The sequence below is a fragment of the Mauremys reevesii genome, linkage group 4 (assembly GCF_016161935.1).
Source record: "Mauremys reevesii isolate NIE-2019 linkage group 4, ASM1616193v1, whole genome shotgun sequence".
NCBI classification, from domain to species: domain Eukaryota; kingdom Metazoa; phylum Chordata; order Testudines; family Geoemydidae; genus Mauremys; species Mauremys reevesii.
This window is the reverse complement of record NC_052626.1, coordinates 15952111-15972502: the sequence shown is the minus strand read 5'-3', so window position 1 is coordinate 15972502 and position 20392 is coordinate 15952111. Positions and strand designations below refer to the sequence as shown.

The following is a 20392-nucleotide window of genomic DNA, read 5'->3' as shown; positions in this document are numbered from 1 at the left end:
CCCAAACTCCAGGCAAACTTCAATTATAAATCCTTAATATTTATTATGTAAGTCATCATGCAGTAAAATAACTGGCCAAGAACCATCACCCCATGTTTCTCCCTAGATGTGGCTGTACTGTAAATATAGTACTCAGTTGTGCAGTCCTTACTCACGGGACTAGTCCTGCTGAAGTCAATGCTTTTACACATGTGAGCAAGGGATACAGGTTCAAGTTTAAAAAGCCCTTTGCAGCTGCAAGAAAGGTTCTGTATAATGTAAAATTAATATCCTTAACCCTCTTGCAGAGCAAGTTGACAATATATTGTACCCAAATGCAAAATATTCTGCTAATTGTATTAATGTTACCTCATGGCAACTTTGGAAAATATATTTTGTTAAAAAAGGAAAAATCCACAATGAAACCAGAAGCAAAAAACTCAGGTTGCAGGTAACTGGTGTGCATGTTGCTTTTGCAAAATGATCATAGGACTTGTAATTGATGCAATTTCTTGCAATAACAAAATGTTCCTGACCTTTTGCTGGTTACAAAGCAAATGTACTTTTACTATGTCAAGTAAAATCAAATATCTCTCCTTTCCACTTCCTGCTAGTTCTCAAGGATGCAGTTATATTCTATCCAGCTTAATAAGAAATTTGAACTAAGTCGATTAGATTAGAACATAATAGTTTAAGATGTTGATGGCCACCAAAATGCTCCCTCAATTTTCCTTCTTCAGTACTTTTCCTACATCTATTCGGATACAAGGAAGCAGAGAGTGAGTGAGTCAGTCAGTCAGAGAGACGGTTTTGAGTATGGCACTAAAGAATCTAGTGGTTTTATTAAATGTAAAGTCAGGAAATAAAATGTTGGTCACTGTCATTTTCCTCTGCTGATCGGTAGGTAGTTCTTGCATTAGACACTGATGATCCCTTTCAAAACATCATGCTGCCACAGAAAGAATTCAGTATATTACTCCATAGGTTGGAGCCATAGGCAGACAGGCTCTTGTCTTTCCTGGAAGTATTAGCTTAGCAAAGTCCCACTCTATGGTACAGAATGCAGAGGGCTGAATCCTCATCTGCAACAGAGCAGAGCTCAGCATAGCTGAGGGAAGAGGGAAGTGGCTTTAAGGCACTTCGCTGTTGTTCCATGCACCCTAAAGCTGGCTGTGGACCAAACTACCCCCCAGTGTGTGGCCCCCCACGGGCCACTACACTGACAAATAAGGATCACCAGAGTGCAGTGTTCTCCTGCCTTGCCCTTGAAATGCCCCCAAGATGCCCATGCTGGAGAGGAGGGACAGGAAAGATCTGGCATGGAGCTGGACAGGGATTCCTTAACATGGATCTGGCAGCCCAGAGTATTTTACTTTCTTTGCAGAGATTCCAAAATTAAAGAGTTAATTTATTCATGTTTATAAAACACTTTGCCAAAGGTGCTATATGAAAACAAGGTATTTTAATTTTTATATCTCATATTAGCCAATGGTGTGGTGTGCAGCTTGGGGTCCTGTGACAAGCTTTTGAGGGCCCTGAAAACCCTCGATTTTGCTCGCTAACTTATTCAGGTCACTGAATTTTAGCCAGCCTAGAAGAGGGTGCTGAGCCTTGTAGCTATCATATACCATCATGGGTTGTTTTTACTTCTGACGTATGCAGTTAACATTACAACAAACATTGCAGCAAAATCCAGCAGAAAAGGCTTTCACTTCTGAGTATAAAATCTTCACTTTTCCCAAGATACTAATAACTTGTAATGTGCCAGGTTTCTTGCAAGTACAGATGCTATTATCTTTCTATTCTTCTTTTTAAGATTCAGCAGCTCCAAAGCCAACTGGTAACAAAAGAAGCTTCTTTGCAAGAGATGAAGTCAGAGTTGGAAATCTACAAAGAAAATAATGCTAGACAGTCCTCTAAAATTCAGACCCTAAAAGCTCAGGTCAAGGAGCTGGAAGAAATCGCTACATCTGTAACCAGTGTAGAGTCACAGTCAGGTGCCTATATTTATACTCTCAAAAGGAAGAACCAAGAGTTAAGTGAAAGAGTCTCAGAATTAGAAAAACATCTGAGGTAAGGTTCCATCGAAGGAAGGATAGCTCAGTGGTTTGAGCATTGGCCTGCTAAACCTAGGGCTTGTGAGCTCAAGCCTTGAGGAGGCCCCTTAAGGATCCGGGGCAAAAATTGGTCCTGCTAGTGAAGGCAGGGGGCTGGAGTTGATGACCTTTCAAAGTCTCTTCCAGTTCTAGGAGATTGGTATATCTCCAATTATTACCTTTTTTTTTAAAGTCCCTTTCAAAAGTCAGTTTTACCAGACACCAGGTATGTTAACAATTTGACTGTAATAGCCTAATGCATGATACACTCAAAGAAAGAAAAACATTATTGTCTCTCAATATCCAATGCACCTCTGTTACCCACCACAATGAGTATCTATGTACTGAATGAAAAGAGGGCATTTAGGAGCTATTGGGTCAGATTCTGACTTGAGTTACATAAGTATTAGTCCTGAGTAGCTACATTGAATCAGTGGAATTACTCAGGAATTACATTAATATGAGTTCAGAATTTTGCTCAAAATACTGTGTTTAAGTTATTACTTTGCTTGCTGTTTCCTTTATTTTAATTCAAGTCCCTGACACCTGGGATTCGCTAGATTAAAGAGTTTATCTAGGACTGCTTCTACAATCCCATTTGAAGTCTTAAACTTCAATCATATCCCACTCTTCAGCTGTATTGTGGGAGGGTCAAGGGCCTTGTCATAAGTGTTAAATGGGAGGGTCTGGAAGCTGGGAGAGATCTTATCCGCATAGTCCCTCCTGTCAGTCCACTATCTTACCTTGCAGTGATCCCTGGCCTCCTTCCAACCTTAAAATACATTGGGGGCCTGATTGTGCCCATATCTGGTTTGGATCCCATTGGTTGTTTGTACTCTCTGGTGTACAATGGAATCTGGAATGCTTGTAGCCCTGGAGATCTGGTTCTGATCTAGCTGAGGCCTTGTCTACATTAAGATGTTTCCCTTACGGTTACCACGGTTGCTATGACTGATTCAGCTCCACGGGTGGCAATAATAGGGGGAGTACTAAAATACGCATGATCACCACCACATCCTCTACAGCTGCTCTCAGGAGATTTAGACAACATAATGGTTAAAATGTTGGCAGCGGCCTGAAGCCCTGTCTATAGCACTTACAATTATTTTAATGAAAAGTAATTAGTGTCTTCAGTAATATATAACATATAGGACCATCACTATGACAGTCTATCTTTGAGGGTGTTCCTCTATCACTGATACTCAGGCTGCTCTTTAGTTAGTGAAATTATTTTTTAAAATGTATCTCCCTTGATAAAGACGGTGGGTTGAAATCACGGGGGGGGAAATGTTTTCCTAACTTGAACCTGCTTTGCTCAGCCAGAGAATCCAAAATATACTCAGAGATATGTGAGCCCTCAAGCTCCGTGACATTTGCTTATCCCTAGCCATTGCTTTTAACCGTGAGATTTTGGTTTGTGGAATGTTAATATGTTTTATACAGGATGCTTCTGGTGAGGAGAGAAAAAGCAGAGCAAAAAGCAGCCAGCTTGGAGAAGAAGTTGGCAGAGGTCACAGACAAGTTATCCTCTTCCATGAATATAGATATCAAAGGACAAGAAGATCCTTTGGGATTTTTAGTAATAAAGGTAAGAGTACTCTACTCTTCATTTATTTACAGAGATTATGGGGATTGTTGCAGTGACCTGCTCTGACCGTTTCTATTGTAAGTTAAATTTTGACTGCCCTGCTTTTCTGAGCACTCTGAAGAATGAAGCTACTGCCTAACATTTTCAATGGTTAGTCTCTGGCCAAGTGAGCCTTTTTTTTTTTTAAAGGAAGTTTTTTTGTCCCAGGTCAAATCCAAAACTTTCCAACTCTCACACAACAGTGTAAATCTCGTGAGAACAGGGGTGTTTGTGGAATTTCTGTCATGTTTAGCACCTCACTATCAGATGGCTACTCAAGTATCTGAAGTGCAGCATCTTCCCTCTTGCCCCAGCCACACTATTGGAAGTGGTATAGGCAACAGTGGAATCTGCACCCACGGCACACTTCCCACGGAATACTACTCTCAGCATCAGCAGCTCCACTAAGTGAAACAAACAGCATCTCCTCCACAAGCCTGGAGCCCCCACTGTTTCCCTCTGATCATATCCATGGAGATGGAGTTTGGCTGAGAGACGTATTGTGGAAGGGGTGTGTCCCGCAGGTACTCCAGTGTGCTAAAAACAAAGGACTCCAAAAAGATGTGCCATCCCACATGCAGCCCTTGGCATATTGGAGGAGGGGAATGACAGGATCACCATTTTGCTCCAGCGATCTCCAACTGGTGGAGATCCCTTGGGAGTCACAGCCAGCTGATGTACATTAGAGCAACCAAAGCCCTCTCAGATGCAATACTACTACTTGCAGGATTTGCAGTGCATTACTTGTCCATGAGACTGCATGCCTGGTTGGGGACCCCACAGGTACATTAATAAGCAGAAGGGATGGAGTAAATAAAGAAACGAGGCTGCTAAACTTTTCTATTGAATGAAATTCATGTTCCAACAGCACATTTTAAATTTGTCTCTCTTCCATATTGGTTTTTAGTCCCCGGTTAAAAGCATAACAATGGCCTCAAATGTTGAAGCTGTGTCTGTAAATGGTTTGCTTTTATTATGCAGTTTCCAACACTCTTGAAGGAACATTCACTAGAAAAGACAAGAATTACACTTCTTGAAAAAGCCTTGGCCACTCAAGAAATGGAGCTTAAAGCTAGTAGGGAAACAATAGTGAATCTTGTTTCAGAAATGAAAAAGGAGCAAAGAACAGCAGCTGGCCACACTGAACAACTGGCAATACTAAAGAAGGTAAGGGCAATACTTCCCATTTATCTCTTTTACCAACTATCAGTGATACAGTATAGTGGATAAGGGCCAGATTGCCTGGTCATCCAAGGGAAAGCAAGATGCTCCCTTATTCCTTTGCATTGGCTGCCTGTGTTGTGAGTAACAGTGCAGAGAGCGGAGTAGAGCAGCTTCTGCAGGGCTGCTATATGCCTCCACTGTTCCAGCTAGTATAGCCATGCAGGTGTGCTGGGGGAAGTACCTTGCACCAGTTGTTGACCTTGTGCAGAGTAGTTTCCATGTTGAGCAAGGTGGAAAGCAGATTGTGACTCTCATGGTGTAAACAGACTCTTTGGTGTTGGGCCTTACTACAGAGGCTGACCCATTTTAATTTGGGGCCTAATAGATGACTCAGAGGGGGTCCCAAAGCAGACACCACAATGACCAGGGCAGTGATCATGCACCATGCAGGTGTGAGGCTCAAGTAAAAAATTCTAGTGGCGGCCTGACAAAAGGTAGTGAAATATCAAGATTTAAAGACACTCCTTTTCCTATTTTTGGGGTGAACAACTCAGGATAAAAGGTATGACTTTTTTGCATTATTGGCAGGATTGAAATATTTCGTTTGCACAACTGTACCTGGCAAAATTGTGGCCATCACAATAAGAAAACAATAACCCTCTTTGAATGCTTTAGCAGCACAGATATTATTTAAAGAGGTTGAAAAACCTATCCTGGATCCTCGTCTGAATGAAACAGGAGCCCCTCCAAAGAGGCCATGCTGACAGACTGAGAAATATTGTGTTACTGTAATTTTCCTGCCTTTAGGAGAAGGATGAGGCTGTATTGACCAAGAAGACCTTTGAAAGGAATAACACCATTCTCTTAGAAAGATTGAAAGACAAGCAAATAGCTTGGGATAACTGTTGCCAAGAACTGCTCCATAAAGAGAAAAAATTCACTGAGTTAGATAGAGCTCTGCATGCCTCCATGTATGAGACTAAAACTACACAGACCCTATATCAAACCTTCATCAGTCAACTGGCTACACTCCTGAGCAACACCTTCATAACTGTGGCTGGGACAGAGGAAGCTATTAAAGAAAGGATACAAGAAATCTGTGGCAGTGAACATTCTTGGAAATCTGTGAGTACAGTACTATCAAACCTAGCATTTATGACTGCCATTTTGGTAAATCTGTTCTGAGACCTGTGCTGTTCAACACAGTCATAAATGATCTGAAAAAGGGGGTAAACAGTGAGGTGGCAAAGTTTGCAGGCAATACAAAATCATTTAAGATATTTAATTCCAAAGCTGACTGCAAAGAGTTACAAAGGGGTCTCACAAAACTGGGTGACTGGGCAGCAAAATGGCAGATGAAATTCAGTGTTGATAAGTACAAAGTAATGCACATTGGAAAACATAAGCCCAAGTACACGTACAAAATGAAGGGATCTAAATTAGCTGTTACTACTTAAGAAAAAATCTTGGCATCATCATGAATCATTCTCTGAAAACATACACTCAGTGTGCAGCAGCAGTCAAAAAAGCTAACAGAATGTTAGGAACCATTAAGGAAAGGATAGATAAAACAGATATCATAATGCCACTCTATAAATCCATGGTACGCTGATACCTTGAATACTGAGTGCAGTTTTGGTCACCCTACCCTCCCAACCCTCCCAAAATATTAGAATTTGAAAACGAACAGAGAAGGGCAACAAAAATTATTATGGGTATGGAACAGCTTCCATATGAGGAGAGATTGAAAAGACTGGGACTATTCATTTTAGAAAAGAGATGACTAAGTGGGGATATGATAGAAGTCTATAAAATCATGAATGGTGTGGAGAAAGTGAATAGGGAAGTGTTATTTACCCCTTCTCATAATACAAGAACCAAGGGTCACACAATGAAATTAATAGGCAGCAGGTTTAAAACAAACACAAGGAAGTAGTTCTTCACACAATGCACGGTCGACTTGTGAAATACATTGCCAATGGATGTTGTGAAGACCTAAAGTATAACTGGGTTAAAAAAAGAGTTAGATAAGTTCATGGAGGATAGGTCCATCAATGGCTATTAGCCAAGATGATCAGGAATGTAACCCCATGCTCTGGGTGTCCCATAACCTCTGACTGACAGAAGCTGGGACTGGATGACAGGGGATGGATCACTTGATAATTGCCCTGTTCTGCTCATTCCCTCTGAAGCATCTGGTATCGGTTATTGTTGGAAGACGGGATACTGGGTTAGCTGGACCATTGGTTTGACCCAGTACAGCCATTCTTATGGTCTTATTTTATTCTGTGAATAAAAACAATGGGACAAATTCATCCCTACTGAAACTTGGCTGACTTTAGTGGGATGACAGCAGGGATGGATTTGTCGTATTATTACAACAAAACAATATTATAAAGAAATATACTTATATTACTTTAGGAACAGTTCAAGAAAGCAAACAAATGGATTTAATTATGTAAAACTGAAGGCTGAGAGGTAACATAGTGTTTCAACAATTTTTTACAGCTAGAACAAAATGTTTACCTGTACACTAATTCTGATTCCCACAAATAGTGAGTTGAAGACTTGTAGAATGCAGAAAACCCCATTTAAATTTTTGGAAAAGGAGAGAAGGTCTCATTTTAAAAGCATTCTCTCTTCCACCATGTGGTCACTGCAGGAAGACAGCAAGTTGTACAATTCCTACATACACCAAAGTGAAATTGTCTCCCTTTGTGCTCAGTGAGGCGTGAAAATCTATAGCCTTTGTTTTCAGGAGGTCAGACTAGATTGTCATAATGGTTTTAAAAATCTATTAGCTCATTTTTTTCCTATGTTGGAGCTTTGCTCAGTGTTTGTGGGTGGAAGAAGGAAATCAGGGAGACAGTTATGAAATGAAGCATAACTCCTATAGCTTCTGTAGAGTTACTCCAGATTTACGCTAGTATAGCAGAGGGTAAATTTGGCCCATTGTGTCTCTTTACTACTAGAACTTATTTTTAGGCCAGAGCTAACTAAAAATAATGCACGTTAGCAGAAATGCAAGAATTAATTTTATACAAATAGCTTAGCAACACTAACAGTATTATATGCATAAATAAGAATCAAAAGAAAATAACCTTTGGCAATATAAACTCACCCTTACTGAAGCAACAAAGAATCATATGACCTTGCTTTAAAATACAGATGGATTAATATTTTTATTTTGTGACTAATCCTATAACGACAATGGGCCAGTTTCATTCCTAGTGAAACTTCACTGACTTTAGTTTAATCTGTAGATCACAGATGTACTGAATTTGAAAAGTCAGTCTTAAAACAGCTTGAAGCACTTACCTGTTAACACTTTGGTGTGCTGATACAGCCACTTCGGTCTCCCACTTACAATATGTACTGAGTATTGAGACGGGGGATTGTCTCACTCATTGGCATTGAATAAGATGAGAAAATAATGAACTGCCAATGCTATATCTGATCAGGGAGAAGATCCATCCATTTCTAAATTAAGAGAAATTATTGGAAGAACATTTGCAGTAATAGTTTTAAATATTTCCCCCTCTACATTGTAAAAGAAAGGTAAATGAATAATTTTGTAAATAAATATCAATGAAACTGTCAGTAAATGTAATGATATATTTAGCAACATGTTTGTCATTAGGTCTGTAATATTTAGTCTCTTCCTCAAAAATTTCAAACTAGAAACAAACTCTTAGCCAAGATTCTTCTGTAAAATTGTAAAGTAAAATACTCTCTAATACGAATTAGAATAGCATCTGCTGTCACACTATGTAGCTAAATATTATAAGATTTTGTTCATACATCATGGCATAAGCAACTGGTTTCAAGAAAGATATTCAGCATACTATTGCTCTATGGCATAATGTTTACTCCTGGGGGAACTGTGCATCACTGTGCATCTGCAGAATTCATGGCCCCCGCAGATTTCTTTGCTTACCTGCAGAAAAATGACTTCTGACAGGGAAGCAAAGGGAAGCCGCAGGAGCGGTCATGTGTCCACTCCCTGGCAGTGCAGACTGGTCAGTTTGCGTACCCAGAGCAGCCAGTAGAGACATAAATCACTGCCTGGGGGGACACTTGGTAGTCATTGGTGTGAGAGAGAGAGACACTCTGTCTCTCTCGCTTGCTATTGCAGCACACGTCATGGTGGGGCAGAGCTTTGGGGTATTTCTGAAGAGGTAGGCATGGGTCAGGTTCTGTTCCCTCAGGCAGAGGAGAATGTAGCAGCCTGCCTGCTTAGTGAATTGTTCCTGTTGTTCTTAGTGAATTCCCCCAGGAGTATAAAACAGTGTAAAAAATTTTAAGGCTCCTTTACATTGCCAGAGTGGTGTAAAGGAGATTTATTGTAAAGGACAGTATGGCCTTATAAAGGCTTATGGTGTTTTAGTGATTAGAACTGGTCTAAATTTTTGGACTGAAAAAAATTTCTTATCAAAATTTGCTCCATGAACTGTTTACAACTGACCTTTTTGGAGATAGTCAGTAGCCAGTATAAACTGTGAGTTTGAGTCCCCAGCCCCCACTTGCTCTTCAGTTGTCTATGATGTAACACTGAGCATATGGCTGCATATATTTTTTGACTAATAATTAGAAGTAAAGGGTCAATACTAGCTACATTATTATTAGACAGAGGGGTTTGGTGATTTCCTCCAATGCTCCCCACTCCCATTCTCCATCCATTGTATTGTAGTTTAAATTACCAAATAATTGAAACTAGCTGGATTTTATTGCATTATTTTGACAAAAAATATGCAGAATTTTAAAATATTGTGCACAGATTTTTTTTTTTGGTGCAGAATTTTTAATTTTTTGGCACAGAATTCCCCCAGGAGTAAATGTTGCACAATTGGCCTGAAGCATTATGGAGGATTTCATCTCCTCAAATACATCAGACATTGGCTATTGCTGGAGGCAGGATACTACACTAGATGGACTATTGATCCCTTCCAATATGGCAGTCCAATGTTCTTAAACTAACTTGGATTGTAATCCTCTGGAACAAAATAGCATTGGCCTTATTATGATGTTTGTGACAATATATAGTCCAAATTTTGCACTGTGCTGCATGGGTGCATTAGGAGAGGTAACCTCTTTCTTCCAGTTCTTTAGCAGGGCAGCATTCCTACCTAGCCCACAATAGAGGGCTTGGGAAGGGGATGGACTCCTATGATGAAACATGTCCCAAAATGCGGCATAATTGGCAGACTAGGGGCTATGGACCGTGCCTCATCAGTCAGTGCACATTCTGCCATTGGAAGCATGCAGTAGCCTTGGATATACATTGGTCCTTTTCAAAAGAGCAGCCTGCATTCTGGAATGTTGCATAGGATGTCTGAGCACACACTGGGCTGTGTTTCTGGTTACCCTCACAGTGCTGGCAGGGATTTGGCCCTAAGAAGAGTAGTTCTGAAACTCTCTTGAAGGTGGATGTATCAGAACATAAGGATGCCAGGAAGTAACAAGTATGTCAAAGTGCCAAATTGCTGTCTTTTACCCATAGAAAACTGATGAGCTGCAGCAGAAAATTCTGTCACTAACCAATCAGCTAGAGAAGCAACGTGATCTATATCATGAGGCTCTGAGTAAATCCTATAAAGCTGAAGAAGTGCTTCAAAAACAAAAGGGATCCCTAAAACGCGTGGAAAAAAAGCTTGCTGCAGAAGATTTGCTCTTAGAGAAATTTATCTCCGAAAGGAAGAAAGTAAGGAGACTTCTTTATGGTTCACACCGATTTCTCGCAATAGAAACACTGACACTGCAGAGTCAAACTGCATTTAGCCCTGATTGGGCAGAGGAGCTGGGTAGAAAGCAGGGAGGGCCCAGTCTTTCAAGGTGTTGACACAGCCCTCAACTTTCATTGACTTTCATTGGCACTGAGGGTGCTCAGCACTTTGCAGGAGGCACTCAGTTTCTGCAAGGACAGACTCCAGGGAAAAGGCCCAGTGTGTAAATGTATTGGCAGATTTCCAGTGCTAGTAGCCAGTGAGGGATTAGGGTCATGTGAGAGATACAAACAATTTACACTTCTTATCTTACAGCTGTACACAATTTCTTTTCTTTTTACCTTCCATGTTATCCCATTCTCTTCTTCACTCTCTTCCTCGCCTCATTGTTCTCCTTTTTACATTCTCATCTCTTCCAGTCTGTCCCCTTACCATTTGCTCTCATGCTTTCTCAGATGGATCTCTACATTTTCCTCCTCCTCCATTATGTCTCTTTTCTTCCCATCATCCCTGCATAGCTCCTTCCCTTCCCCAGCTTTCCAATGTTGTGGGTGGCAGCACCCACTGTCTTGAAGTGGTTTCCATTATATGCAGGGTTTACTATTTTGTTCCATGGCTTTCAGCACCCCCACTCTAAAAATCGTTCCAATGCCATTGCAACCAGGCAGTGTTTGTATGGAAGGTCTGCCATGGGGGAAAGGGACGCAAACAGCACAACCTCCCCGCTTTTCACTGGTTTCAGGGCCTTCTATTCTTTCTCCCCCTTTTTGCTCCTCCGGCTGCTAGGCAGCATCTAGCTTATAATACATCTAGGCAGATGACTCTCTAACCTGCTTTAACTGATTGTGACTAACAAACACTCCCATAATGCGCCAGCTGAATAAGTATGGGGAGAAACTTAAAAATTGTAGCACTAGGTATGTCATATGTATTATGAGTTTCAAAGCACTGGAATACAATTTAAAGAGTCTTTATGTATTATAGCAGGGCACACTTTGCTCCTGGTCCTGGTCTAGCACTACAGATGCTGTTCAGACTTCACTGGTTAGGTATTCACGCTGTGCAGTTTATTTAAGTTCCCTCCATCAATATCTTTACAGTTCATGCAACAATACTACTTAAAACATCCCTTGTACCATCAGCCCTTTCACCCAGAGCCCGAGAGGAGAAGTCTCCATTCCTTGTGTGCTCTCTAGGTCAGTATATCTATATTGCTCAGGGGTACCACTGAATTAGGCAGTTAAACTGACCTAATCCCTGGTGAAGACAGCACCTAGCTACTGCCTCTCAGGGAGGTGGATTACCTACACCAACAGGAGAACCCTTCCTGTCAGCATAGGTAGCATCTTCACTGAAGCACTGCATTGGTGCCACAGTAGCAGTTTATGTGTAGACAAGCCCTAAGTCTGAGCTCAGGCAACCCTGCTCCTCTCTTCCTGCACTTCCTTCCTGTGCCTTTTTATCAGCACTCAGCCGATGGGCTAATGAATCCTTAGTGCAGGAGCCTGCCAGCCTGATTAGATAGTTCAATCAGACCTCTCTGGGGAACCAATTAGTGCCAGAGTGATCAGAGTTCTGGCTCACTTCTAGCTCCCAGCACTCTGTCACATGGATATTTTTATACTTATACAGAAAAATGTATAAATGTCTTTGTAGAAAATGTATTTCAGATAACAAGGATGTGAAGTAATAAAAGGGGGGAAAACAAGTCAAAAGAAACTAAAAAGAAAATTACTCTTAAATGACCTATTTGTAACCTTGACTAGAATCATGATAAAGTTTGTTTAATACATTTTACTCACTTGCTTCTTATGCAGCACATGGAGTTTCTACAAGAGCTGACAGAGAAGCTACAGATTAATCAGGTTAGCTCACCAGAAAGTCTGCACTGCCAATATGAAATGCTCTTGAACAAAGCAGAACAGCTCAGTAAACTGGATATGGAATATCTTCTTGAGAACAAGAACTGCATCTTTAATTTGCAGAAGAAGGTCAGTGTAAATTCTCATTTTCACATTTTAAAGACCATTTCTCTTCTTGAGAATGGCTGATCAATATTACTAAGCTACATTAGTCTTGTAGTAATATCTGCACTTCTGTCATAAACCACTGTAGGAACTGGATGAATGACAATGTCCACTGAAAAATACATAGATAAGTAGATTCTCATTCAAATGCCTATTAAGCTTAATCAAAAATAGAAAATACATTCTTCTTCCAATTGAAGTGTAAATCTTGGTACCTGATACAGAATTTGTTATTTTCACCTGAAAATGTCAAAGATAGCATATTTCAAATCACTTTATGATTTTAATACTTGGTTATAAATAGGAATTCTGGGCAAGTTTTGCACCTAATGAATGTTTGTTCCCCGATGTCTGATATTAATGTATATACTTACTAAATAAAACTGCTCACACAAACTGAATAATCAATCCAAGGTAACATTTTTCATGTGGTTTAACACTTCAACCCCAGAAAACACTTTGGGTTAAATTCAGGGACAAGCACTCAGCCCAAGTAATGTGTACTTTTTTGGAGAGAGAAGGAAGGAAGAGGAATTCCGTGGATGAAGTAGCTCTTTGTGGTACAACATGCCCTGGCTGCAGAGATGTGTAAAAAGGAGAGGAACGGAAGATATGTGCAGTGATGGGTCGTTCCCAATCTTTCCTCCTCTTCAGCCCACTCCTCTCTGGTCCTCTGCTTTAAAGGGTGCCTCCACAGAGTTGGACTCCATGCCACACAGAGTTATGCAATACACAGGACTAGTCGTGGTTGTAATGTTTCAGGTAGGAGATGGGATGAAACAAGAATAATATTTTTAAAGGCTACAGCCAACAATGTTCACATACATATTTAGGAGTTCTTCTGAAGCAAATACTGGATGAAAAACTCTGGTCAGCACTGTTTAAAATAGGGTTTATCCTTGGCAGTCATGATAAAGTGCAGTGAACATGTTAAGTGCATCACACACAGATGTTTTATGATATTTTTTTTCTGGTAAGTTTTATCAAACAAAGCTGGGTCTTTTCCCTGCTTCACAAGTGAAGAGGGAGGGTCTGTGATTTAGAAAAAAAACTACTATTAGAATACTGGAAATATTCAATGCTTAAAGAATCTTAAGTATCAGAGGGGTAGCCGTGTTAGTCTGGATCTGTAAAAGCAGCAAAAAGTCTTGTGGCACCTTATAGACCAACAGACGATTTGGAGCATGAGCTTTCGTGGGTGAATACCCACTTCGTCGGTGGGTATTCACCCATGAAAGCTCATGATCCAAAACGTCTGTTAGTCTATAAGGTGCCACAAGACTCTTTGCTGCTTTTAAAGAATCTTAATAGACTTCCCGAACATCAGCTAAAGCATTAAAAGTCAGCCTGTTAAAATGATAAACCTAATACATTCACGAAAGACTTCCCGAAAAGCAATATACATGCTTAAAAGCAACTGTGGCTTAGACAAATCAGGTACTATGTCATCCTGACCTCTCACTCAAAGCTACTCACCAGGGTATTTTTGTTTTAGGTAAGAAGAAATGTCAAACGTTAACAGCAGGAATTCAAATCTTTCATAGCATATCCTGTATAAAAAAAAAACACCCTCTCTTAATGCAGGTAAATTCTCAAAGGGAAAAAATCAAAATGAAGAATTGGCAGATAGAACAACTGACAGAGAAGATCAAACAGTTTGAAAAAGGAAAAGAGCAACAGGTCTGCTTGAATGCTGGGCAGGATCCACAGAGCCTGAAAGCCCAGACAGAAACTGAGAAACTTCAAGAACAGCTTAGTGAAATGAAAATGTCAAATCAAACTCTCCAGGCAAAATTTGTGAGTGTAAATGATCTCAAAGTAAGTACAGCAATCTGTAAAATCAAATGAGAAATGCCTGCTAATTAAATTCTGGGAATTCAGCCTTTTCTCTTCTATTTCTAACGTAATTAGTCTTTTAGGCCATAGCTTTTTAAAACACATTTTTTTGCAGAACAAAACCATAGAAGAACTCAGTAAATCTTTGGAAAAAGTTGAAAAGATTAAGGAGAAAGCAGCTAGAAAGGTGGTCAGTTTGAAAACAGAACTAGACTACACAGAACATGAGGCAAGGAAGGAGAAAGAGAGGGCCCATCATATGTTGGAAGCAGTCACTAATGAGCTCCACATAGCAAAAAGAGCACTTGAAGAAGTAGCAAGAAGAGAAAAACAGGTACTTTCCTCCCATTGCTATTAAAGCAAATCGTTAATGTCTTTTTAGCAACTCTTAAAAAGCTGATTAAATAGTTTTTAGTGCCTCTGGCCCATGTTAGTTGCAACTCAGTTCACACAGTGATAGCTTAAGGAGTTTAAGAGACTTATTCAACAACCTGAAAAAAAGATTTTTATCCCAAAGATGATATGAACTGTGTTGCAGAAGAAAAGAGGAATATCACAAGCACCATATTATTCCCTAAAAAGGTAATTAGAAGTTATCTTATCCAGATTTTTTAAAAGAGGGGGGGAAAGGAAAACAATTCTAGGGCTTTAATTAAAAATTTGTCTAGGTGTAGATTTTTTTTACCCTAAAACTGATTCTAGCAAAATTCTTATCACATCCACTTCCTTATTACAATTATTGTGTGAAAGTAAGTGATTTTTTTTGCTTTTCTTGTTGTGATTCTTTGTAGCTTGTTGACTTTAGAGAAGCCATTACGAAGATTATGAGATTTCCCATAAATACATTGGCTATATCAGACAAGGAGATCATCAGACAACTAAAGCAACTTATACAAGCCTATGACGTTTCTAAAGTTACTTCTAACAGTGAATCAAAACTTTCATGTGGTTTTACAGCTGGATTTGAGAATCAGTAATGTGTATTTTGCTTCTTCTCAACACAACCTAGATTTTAGTGAGGATTTCTAGATTTCTGTAATATCATAGATATAATAATCTAGTGATTAGCACACAGGACTGGAAGTCTGGATTATATTCCTGGTTCTGTCACTTAATTGCAATGATACCTTGGGCACTCTCTGGCTCAGGTTCCCTAGACAATACTTATCTGCCATAAAGTTGTGTTCTGAGCCTTAATTATTTGTTTAATGCTTTGAAATCCGTGGACGAAAGACATCATATAAGAATAAAGGGGGGAGGGATAGCTCAGTGGTTTGAGCATTGGCCTGCTAAACCCAGGGTTGTGAGTTCAATCCTTGAGGAGGCCACTTAGGGATCTGTGGCAAAAATTGGTCCTGCTAGTGAAGGCAGGGGGCTGGACTCAATGACCTTTCAAGGTCCCTTCCAGTTCTAGGAGATTGGTATATCTCCAATTATTATTTTATTTTTTTATTATAAAGTATCATTATATTAACTTTGCCAAATCATCAAACAATTTTGAAGAGTACCACCTACTAAATAATTTTAATGTATTGTTTTCACCATGATCTATAGCACTTAATAAAAAAAAGGCATGCACTATATGAGGGGTCGGCAACCTTTTAGAAGTGGTGTGTCAAGTCTTCATTTATTCACTCTAATTTAAGGTTTTGCGTGCCAGTAATACATTTTTAGGTCTCTCTCTCTATAATATATAATTATATCTGTATGTGTATGTAAAATAAGATTTTTTTTTTTTAAAAAGCTTCATTTAAAATTAAAATAAAATGCAGATCAGTCAGTTGTTATCTTGCCCTTGCTTTTCCTTGCTGAGTTTTCCAATGTCTGGCACATATTTGGATACTTTAAGCTGCACCCAGGCTTCTGAGTGATCAGTTGTTAACCGGCTCAGAGAAGGACAGAGACAGATTTCATGTGTAAAATACCTGTTCACACAGGTATGTGGTTCCAAATGCTGAAAGCATTGCAAACACAATTTTCTTCAAACAGTTAAATTTCACTGACAGGGACGTCCAGTGGATCAGAATAGAGGCCCCATGATCTCTCGATAGCTTTAAGTGAACTCTGCAGATCTCCACATGTTGATGCCCACAATTCTGAGCTTTTTAACTGAATGAGCCGCATTTCAAAATCTTCAACACCCATCCACTGAAATACAGACAAATCCAAGTCACTTTCATTGAACTTTTCAGGTTTAATTAGAAAAGAAAGCATTGGGCCAAATCAGTGGAAATCTTGAAATCTGTCAGAAAATTCTGATTCCACTTCTTGCATGTACATTCCAATCTCATCAACACTGACAATGCAATGTGTCGATAGCTCTTTTATGTATTGTAAGTAGCGGAAAGTTGAAGTTTGAATATCCTGAGAAGAAACGGCTAGTTTTACAACAAATGCCTTCCAGGTTTCATAAAGATCCAGAACCGTTTGCCGTACACCCTGGAGATGGAGATTGAATTTGTTTAGGTGAGCGATGATGTCAGTTAGAAACATGAGTTTACACAGCCATTTGTCATCATCCAGTCCGGGGTAGTTTTGTCCGTTTTCCGACAAAAAGGCCTTGATTGCATCAAAACAGTTTACAAATTGCACCAAAACCTTGCCACGACTTAGCCACCAAATGTTGCTGTGAAGTGGAATGTTATTATAAGCACTGTCCATCTCTTCTAGCAGTGCTTGAAACTGTTTGTGAGTCAAAGCAGATCGAGCAACAAGGACATTCACAATTTGCACCACTGTCTTCATCACATTATTAAGCTTTGAATTAGAAATTTTAGCACACAGGTTTTCTTGATGGATGATACAGTGAAATTTGACTGTCGGGCAGCCAATTTGATCTTCAAGTAACTTTACAAATCCCTTCTGTTTTCCAGTCATGGCAGGAGCACCATCTGTTTCACACAAGATATTTTTCTGATGTCAACTGCTCCTTCTTCAAAATGATTTACAAAAGTTTCCGCTATATCTTCCCTCTTTGTTGTGCCATGTTGGGGTTTTAGGCAACAAAGTACCTCTTGAATTTCATCGGAAGCACAGTATCTTGCAACAACTGCCAAACATGGAACGTCGTTTATATCCACGCTCTCAACTGCAATGCTAAACACTGCTGTGTCCTTTAATGCAGTCGTCTGCTTTTCCTTAATGTTTTCTGCCATTTCGCTTACGCGTCTCTCAACTGTTCTGGCAGAGACAGGCAGTTCTTTTATTCTAGATACAATCGAATCTTTATTTGGCAAATCATTGAACAAAACCTCCAAACTGCTGAGAAAAACTTCTTTTATATATTCCCCATCTGTAAACGGCTTTCCATTTTTTGCAATGCACTGTGCAATCCTGTAACTTCCTTCTGTGGCTTGATTGTTACTTACACTTAAGCATTTAAAAACACTGCTTTGCTTCTCATATCCTGCTACTGCCTTTTTGATTGATTCAGTCTTGTCTGCTTCGTCAAGAAAGGTTTTCTCGTGCTTCATTTGAAAATGTTGTCGAACACTTGATGTGCGATAAACACTTTCACAACAGAAAGCACAAACAGCACGGTCCTTCTTTTGAATAAGTCCATATGTGTCTGTCCAAGAAGGCTGAAATGAACGGACATCTAACTTTGCTTTCTTAGGAGCTGACATTTTGTCAAATGTACCCCTCAACTTACAGTGGGGAAAAAAATCGTGACAGATGCAGTGCACTGTTCCACGTGATGTGATAGTGTTGCAAGCAGCAAATCAGGACTTAAAAATATCCCAGTACAGTGGCGCTGGAACAATTTTTAAGGTGGGGGTGAGCAACAGCTGGGGGTGGCTGCAGAGCCCTGGGCTGGCGGCCAGGATCCTAGAATGGCAGCAGAGCCCCCGGGACCAGTGGCCAGCACCCGGGGCTGGCAGTGGTCTGAGCGGGGCCAGTGCACAGGATCCCAGGTGGCCAGGTGCTGGCATCCGGGACCTCAGGCCAGTAGCAGAGCCCCGGGACCAGTGGCCAGGACCTGGGGCCAGCAGCAGGCTGAGCGGGGCCGGCGTCCGGGACCCCGGGTGGCACGGGGCTGGCATCTGGGACCCCAGGCCGGCAGCAGAGCCCCCAGGCCGGTGGCCAGGACCTAGGCAGTGTGAGTACCACTCAAAATCATCTCATGTGCTGCCTTTGGCATGCATGCCATAGGTTGCTGACCTCTGCACTATATCCTCAGCTGGTGTAATTCATGGCCCCGTGAATTTTTTGTAGATTAGCCTGGATTTGTCAGCAGTTAGAAATAAACATCATGGGCCACACATTTTTAAAGCAGAGGCAAAGCTCTGCATATTAATCCATCAACGGTACATGCATGTTGTGGACCAGGAGCGAAATTATAACGTGAATTACCAATAACATCATTTTCTCGTTTAGTATATTTCCAAAAGCATGGCCTGAATTTTAGAAGTGCTATGCAATCAGAACTCCATATGAAATCAATGGGAGCTATAAATGCTCAATACCTCTGAAAATTAGGCTTTTGCCTTTTAACCCGCTCTTAGTATTTTTATATACATTTTATTGTTTTTTTTCTTAGTTATTACTGTTGTTTTTACTCCATTGCATTTTATTTATCTCATGACAATATTTCTGTTATTTGTATCTCAATTGTTTTTATTTTTATAAATATTATTTTAGATTCTCTTTTATATGTTCCTTTACTCCCCATCGTTTATTATTGTTATTTAGACAGTGGCAGTATTCCAAATGTGCTCGGGGTTCTCCAAACATCTGAGGTCCCATTTCTTGCCCTTAAGAGTCTACAGTGTAAAAAGACAAAGACAGACAAAAGTTGTGGAAAACAGACATGACATACAAGTAAAGTGAGCAGAGTGATAATAAGAACGAGTATTTTAGTTTGTTTAGTTTAAATAACTACCGTATTTCCCCTCTATAATTCAGCCATTTTATCATCTTCTCACACAAGTCCCAGGTTCATTTCCTGTGTCCCATGCCCTTTCCCCTAACATTCAACCTCCTCTCTACATATAGATGAGCAGTTCATTTATGAGGTAAAATAATAATTATTAATAATAATAATAATGAGAAGGTTACTCACCTTGCGCAATAACTGAGGTTCTTTGAAATGAGTGTCCCTGTGGGTGTTCCACTCCAGACGTTGGTGCGTCTCTGTGGAGCACACACAGGGACATCTCTCAAAGAAGAATAAAAAATACAAGAGATGAATTACTCTGATAATTTCTTGTAAGGATTACTAAGAAAATGGGAATATAGGAGGGATTTAAATGAGGAGAGGTTGGTGGCATTGTAGACTAGCCCAAGCAGGGTGTTCCATGTGTAGGGTGTGGCATAGGAAGGAGCCCTGAAGACAATTGTGCCTGAACCAGGCAAATGGTGTAACTCTTACATATCATTAACTTTTATCTTTCCATTTTGTCTTGCTGCGTTATTTCTAATTTTTATAGTATACCTCTGATTATTACAGATACTGTGTTACAGTGACATCGTCTTCCCCAAATCCACTAGTGTTAATTCAAAACTGAAGGGATCTAATGAAGATGGAGACAGACATCTGGATTATTGGCACACCTCAATTTGCCTTTTAAAATATTTAACTTGAGCCCATGTGTTCTTCTTATTAAAGAAATTAATGTGGGAATATTGGTAATTTATGGTGAATCCTAGAGACTCTAGAATTCTGATCAGAAGATTTCTCTTCTTCTCCTCTGATAGTATTCTTCATCAACCAACCATCTCATGAGTACCCAGCTCTGCAGTGCCACTACACTGAAATCATAGATACATATTTTAGGTGGGTGTGACATTCCCCAGGGTACAATCTGGACTTTTGAACAGCTCAATTCTCAATTGTCCCTACAATTCTCCAACTTGGGGTTCTTTTTATGTTGCTTTGCTGTGAGAGCAGCCACTCCTGACTTGTTCACACACAGCCTCTCATGATATGAGTTCCCTAGC

General features: G+C 40.1%; 2 protein-coding genes across 7 annotated transcripts in view; one reads left to right on the top strand and one right to left on the bottom strand.

Annotated features, from left to right (window-relative positions):
* Positions 1-2954, bottom strand: part of MTHFD1 (methylenetetrahydrofolate dehydrogenase, cyclohydrolase and formyltetrahydrofolate synthetase 1) — a 95921-nt gene extending 92967 nt beyond the window's left edge. Inside the window, exon 1 of one of the 2 annotated variants that reach the window (XM_039534648.1) lies at positions 2819-2954. The gene's annotated coding sequence lies outside the window, so the exon portion shown is untranslated. The remainder of the gene's footprint in view (positions 1-2818) is intronic. The other variant, XM_039534650.1, reaches the window with a different exon arrangement.
* LOC120403519 (coiled-coil domain-containing protein 170-like) lies at positions 1811-20038 on the top strand. 5 transcript variants are annotated; one of them, XM_039534652.1, is made up of 10 exons: positions 1811-2052; positions 3519-3663; positions 4684-4869; positions 5674-5991; positions 10367-10567; positions 12407-12580; positions 14201-14434; positions 14568-14786; positions 15244-15425; positions 19902-20007. In XM_039534652.1, the coding sequence occupies exons 1-10, from the start codon at positions 1847-1849 to the stop codon at positions 19957-19959; spliced, it is 1923 nt and encodes a 640-aa protein (XP_039390586.1). In that variant the 5' UTR covers positions 1811-1846; the 3' UTR covers positions 19960-20007. The 5 variants fall into 5 exon arrangements, with proteins under 5 accessions (XP_039390586.1, XP_039390587.1, XP_039390588.1 ...); XM_039534653.1 differs by having other exon boundaries at positions 1812-2052; positions 15244-15467; positions 19902-20038; XM_039534654.1 differs by lacking the exon at positions 1811-2052 and adding an exon at positions 3033-3192 and having other exon boundaries at positions 19902-19974.
* The last annotated feature ends 354 nt before the right edge of the window (positions 20039-20392 follow it).

Excerpts from the sequence above, each read along its gene's own strand:
- LOC120403519 (XM_039534652.1), top strand. The coding sequence starts at position 1,847 with ATGAAGTCAGAGTTGGAAATCTACAAAGAAAATAATGCTAGACAGTCC. Across the intron at positions 5,992-10,366 it reads GTGAACATTCTTGGAAATCT|AAAACTGATGAGCTGCAGCA; the intron begins GTGAGTACAGTA and ends TTTTACCCATAG. Across the intron at positions 14,787-15,243 it reads TAGCAAGAAGAGAAAAACAG|CTTGTTGACTTTAGAGAAGC; the intron begins GTACTTTCCTCC and ends GATTCTTTGTAG.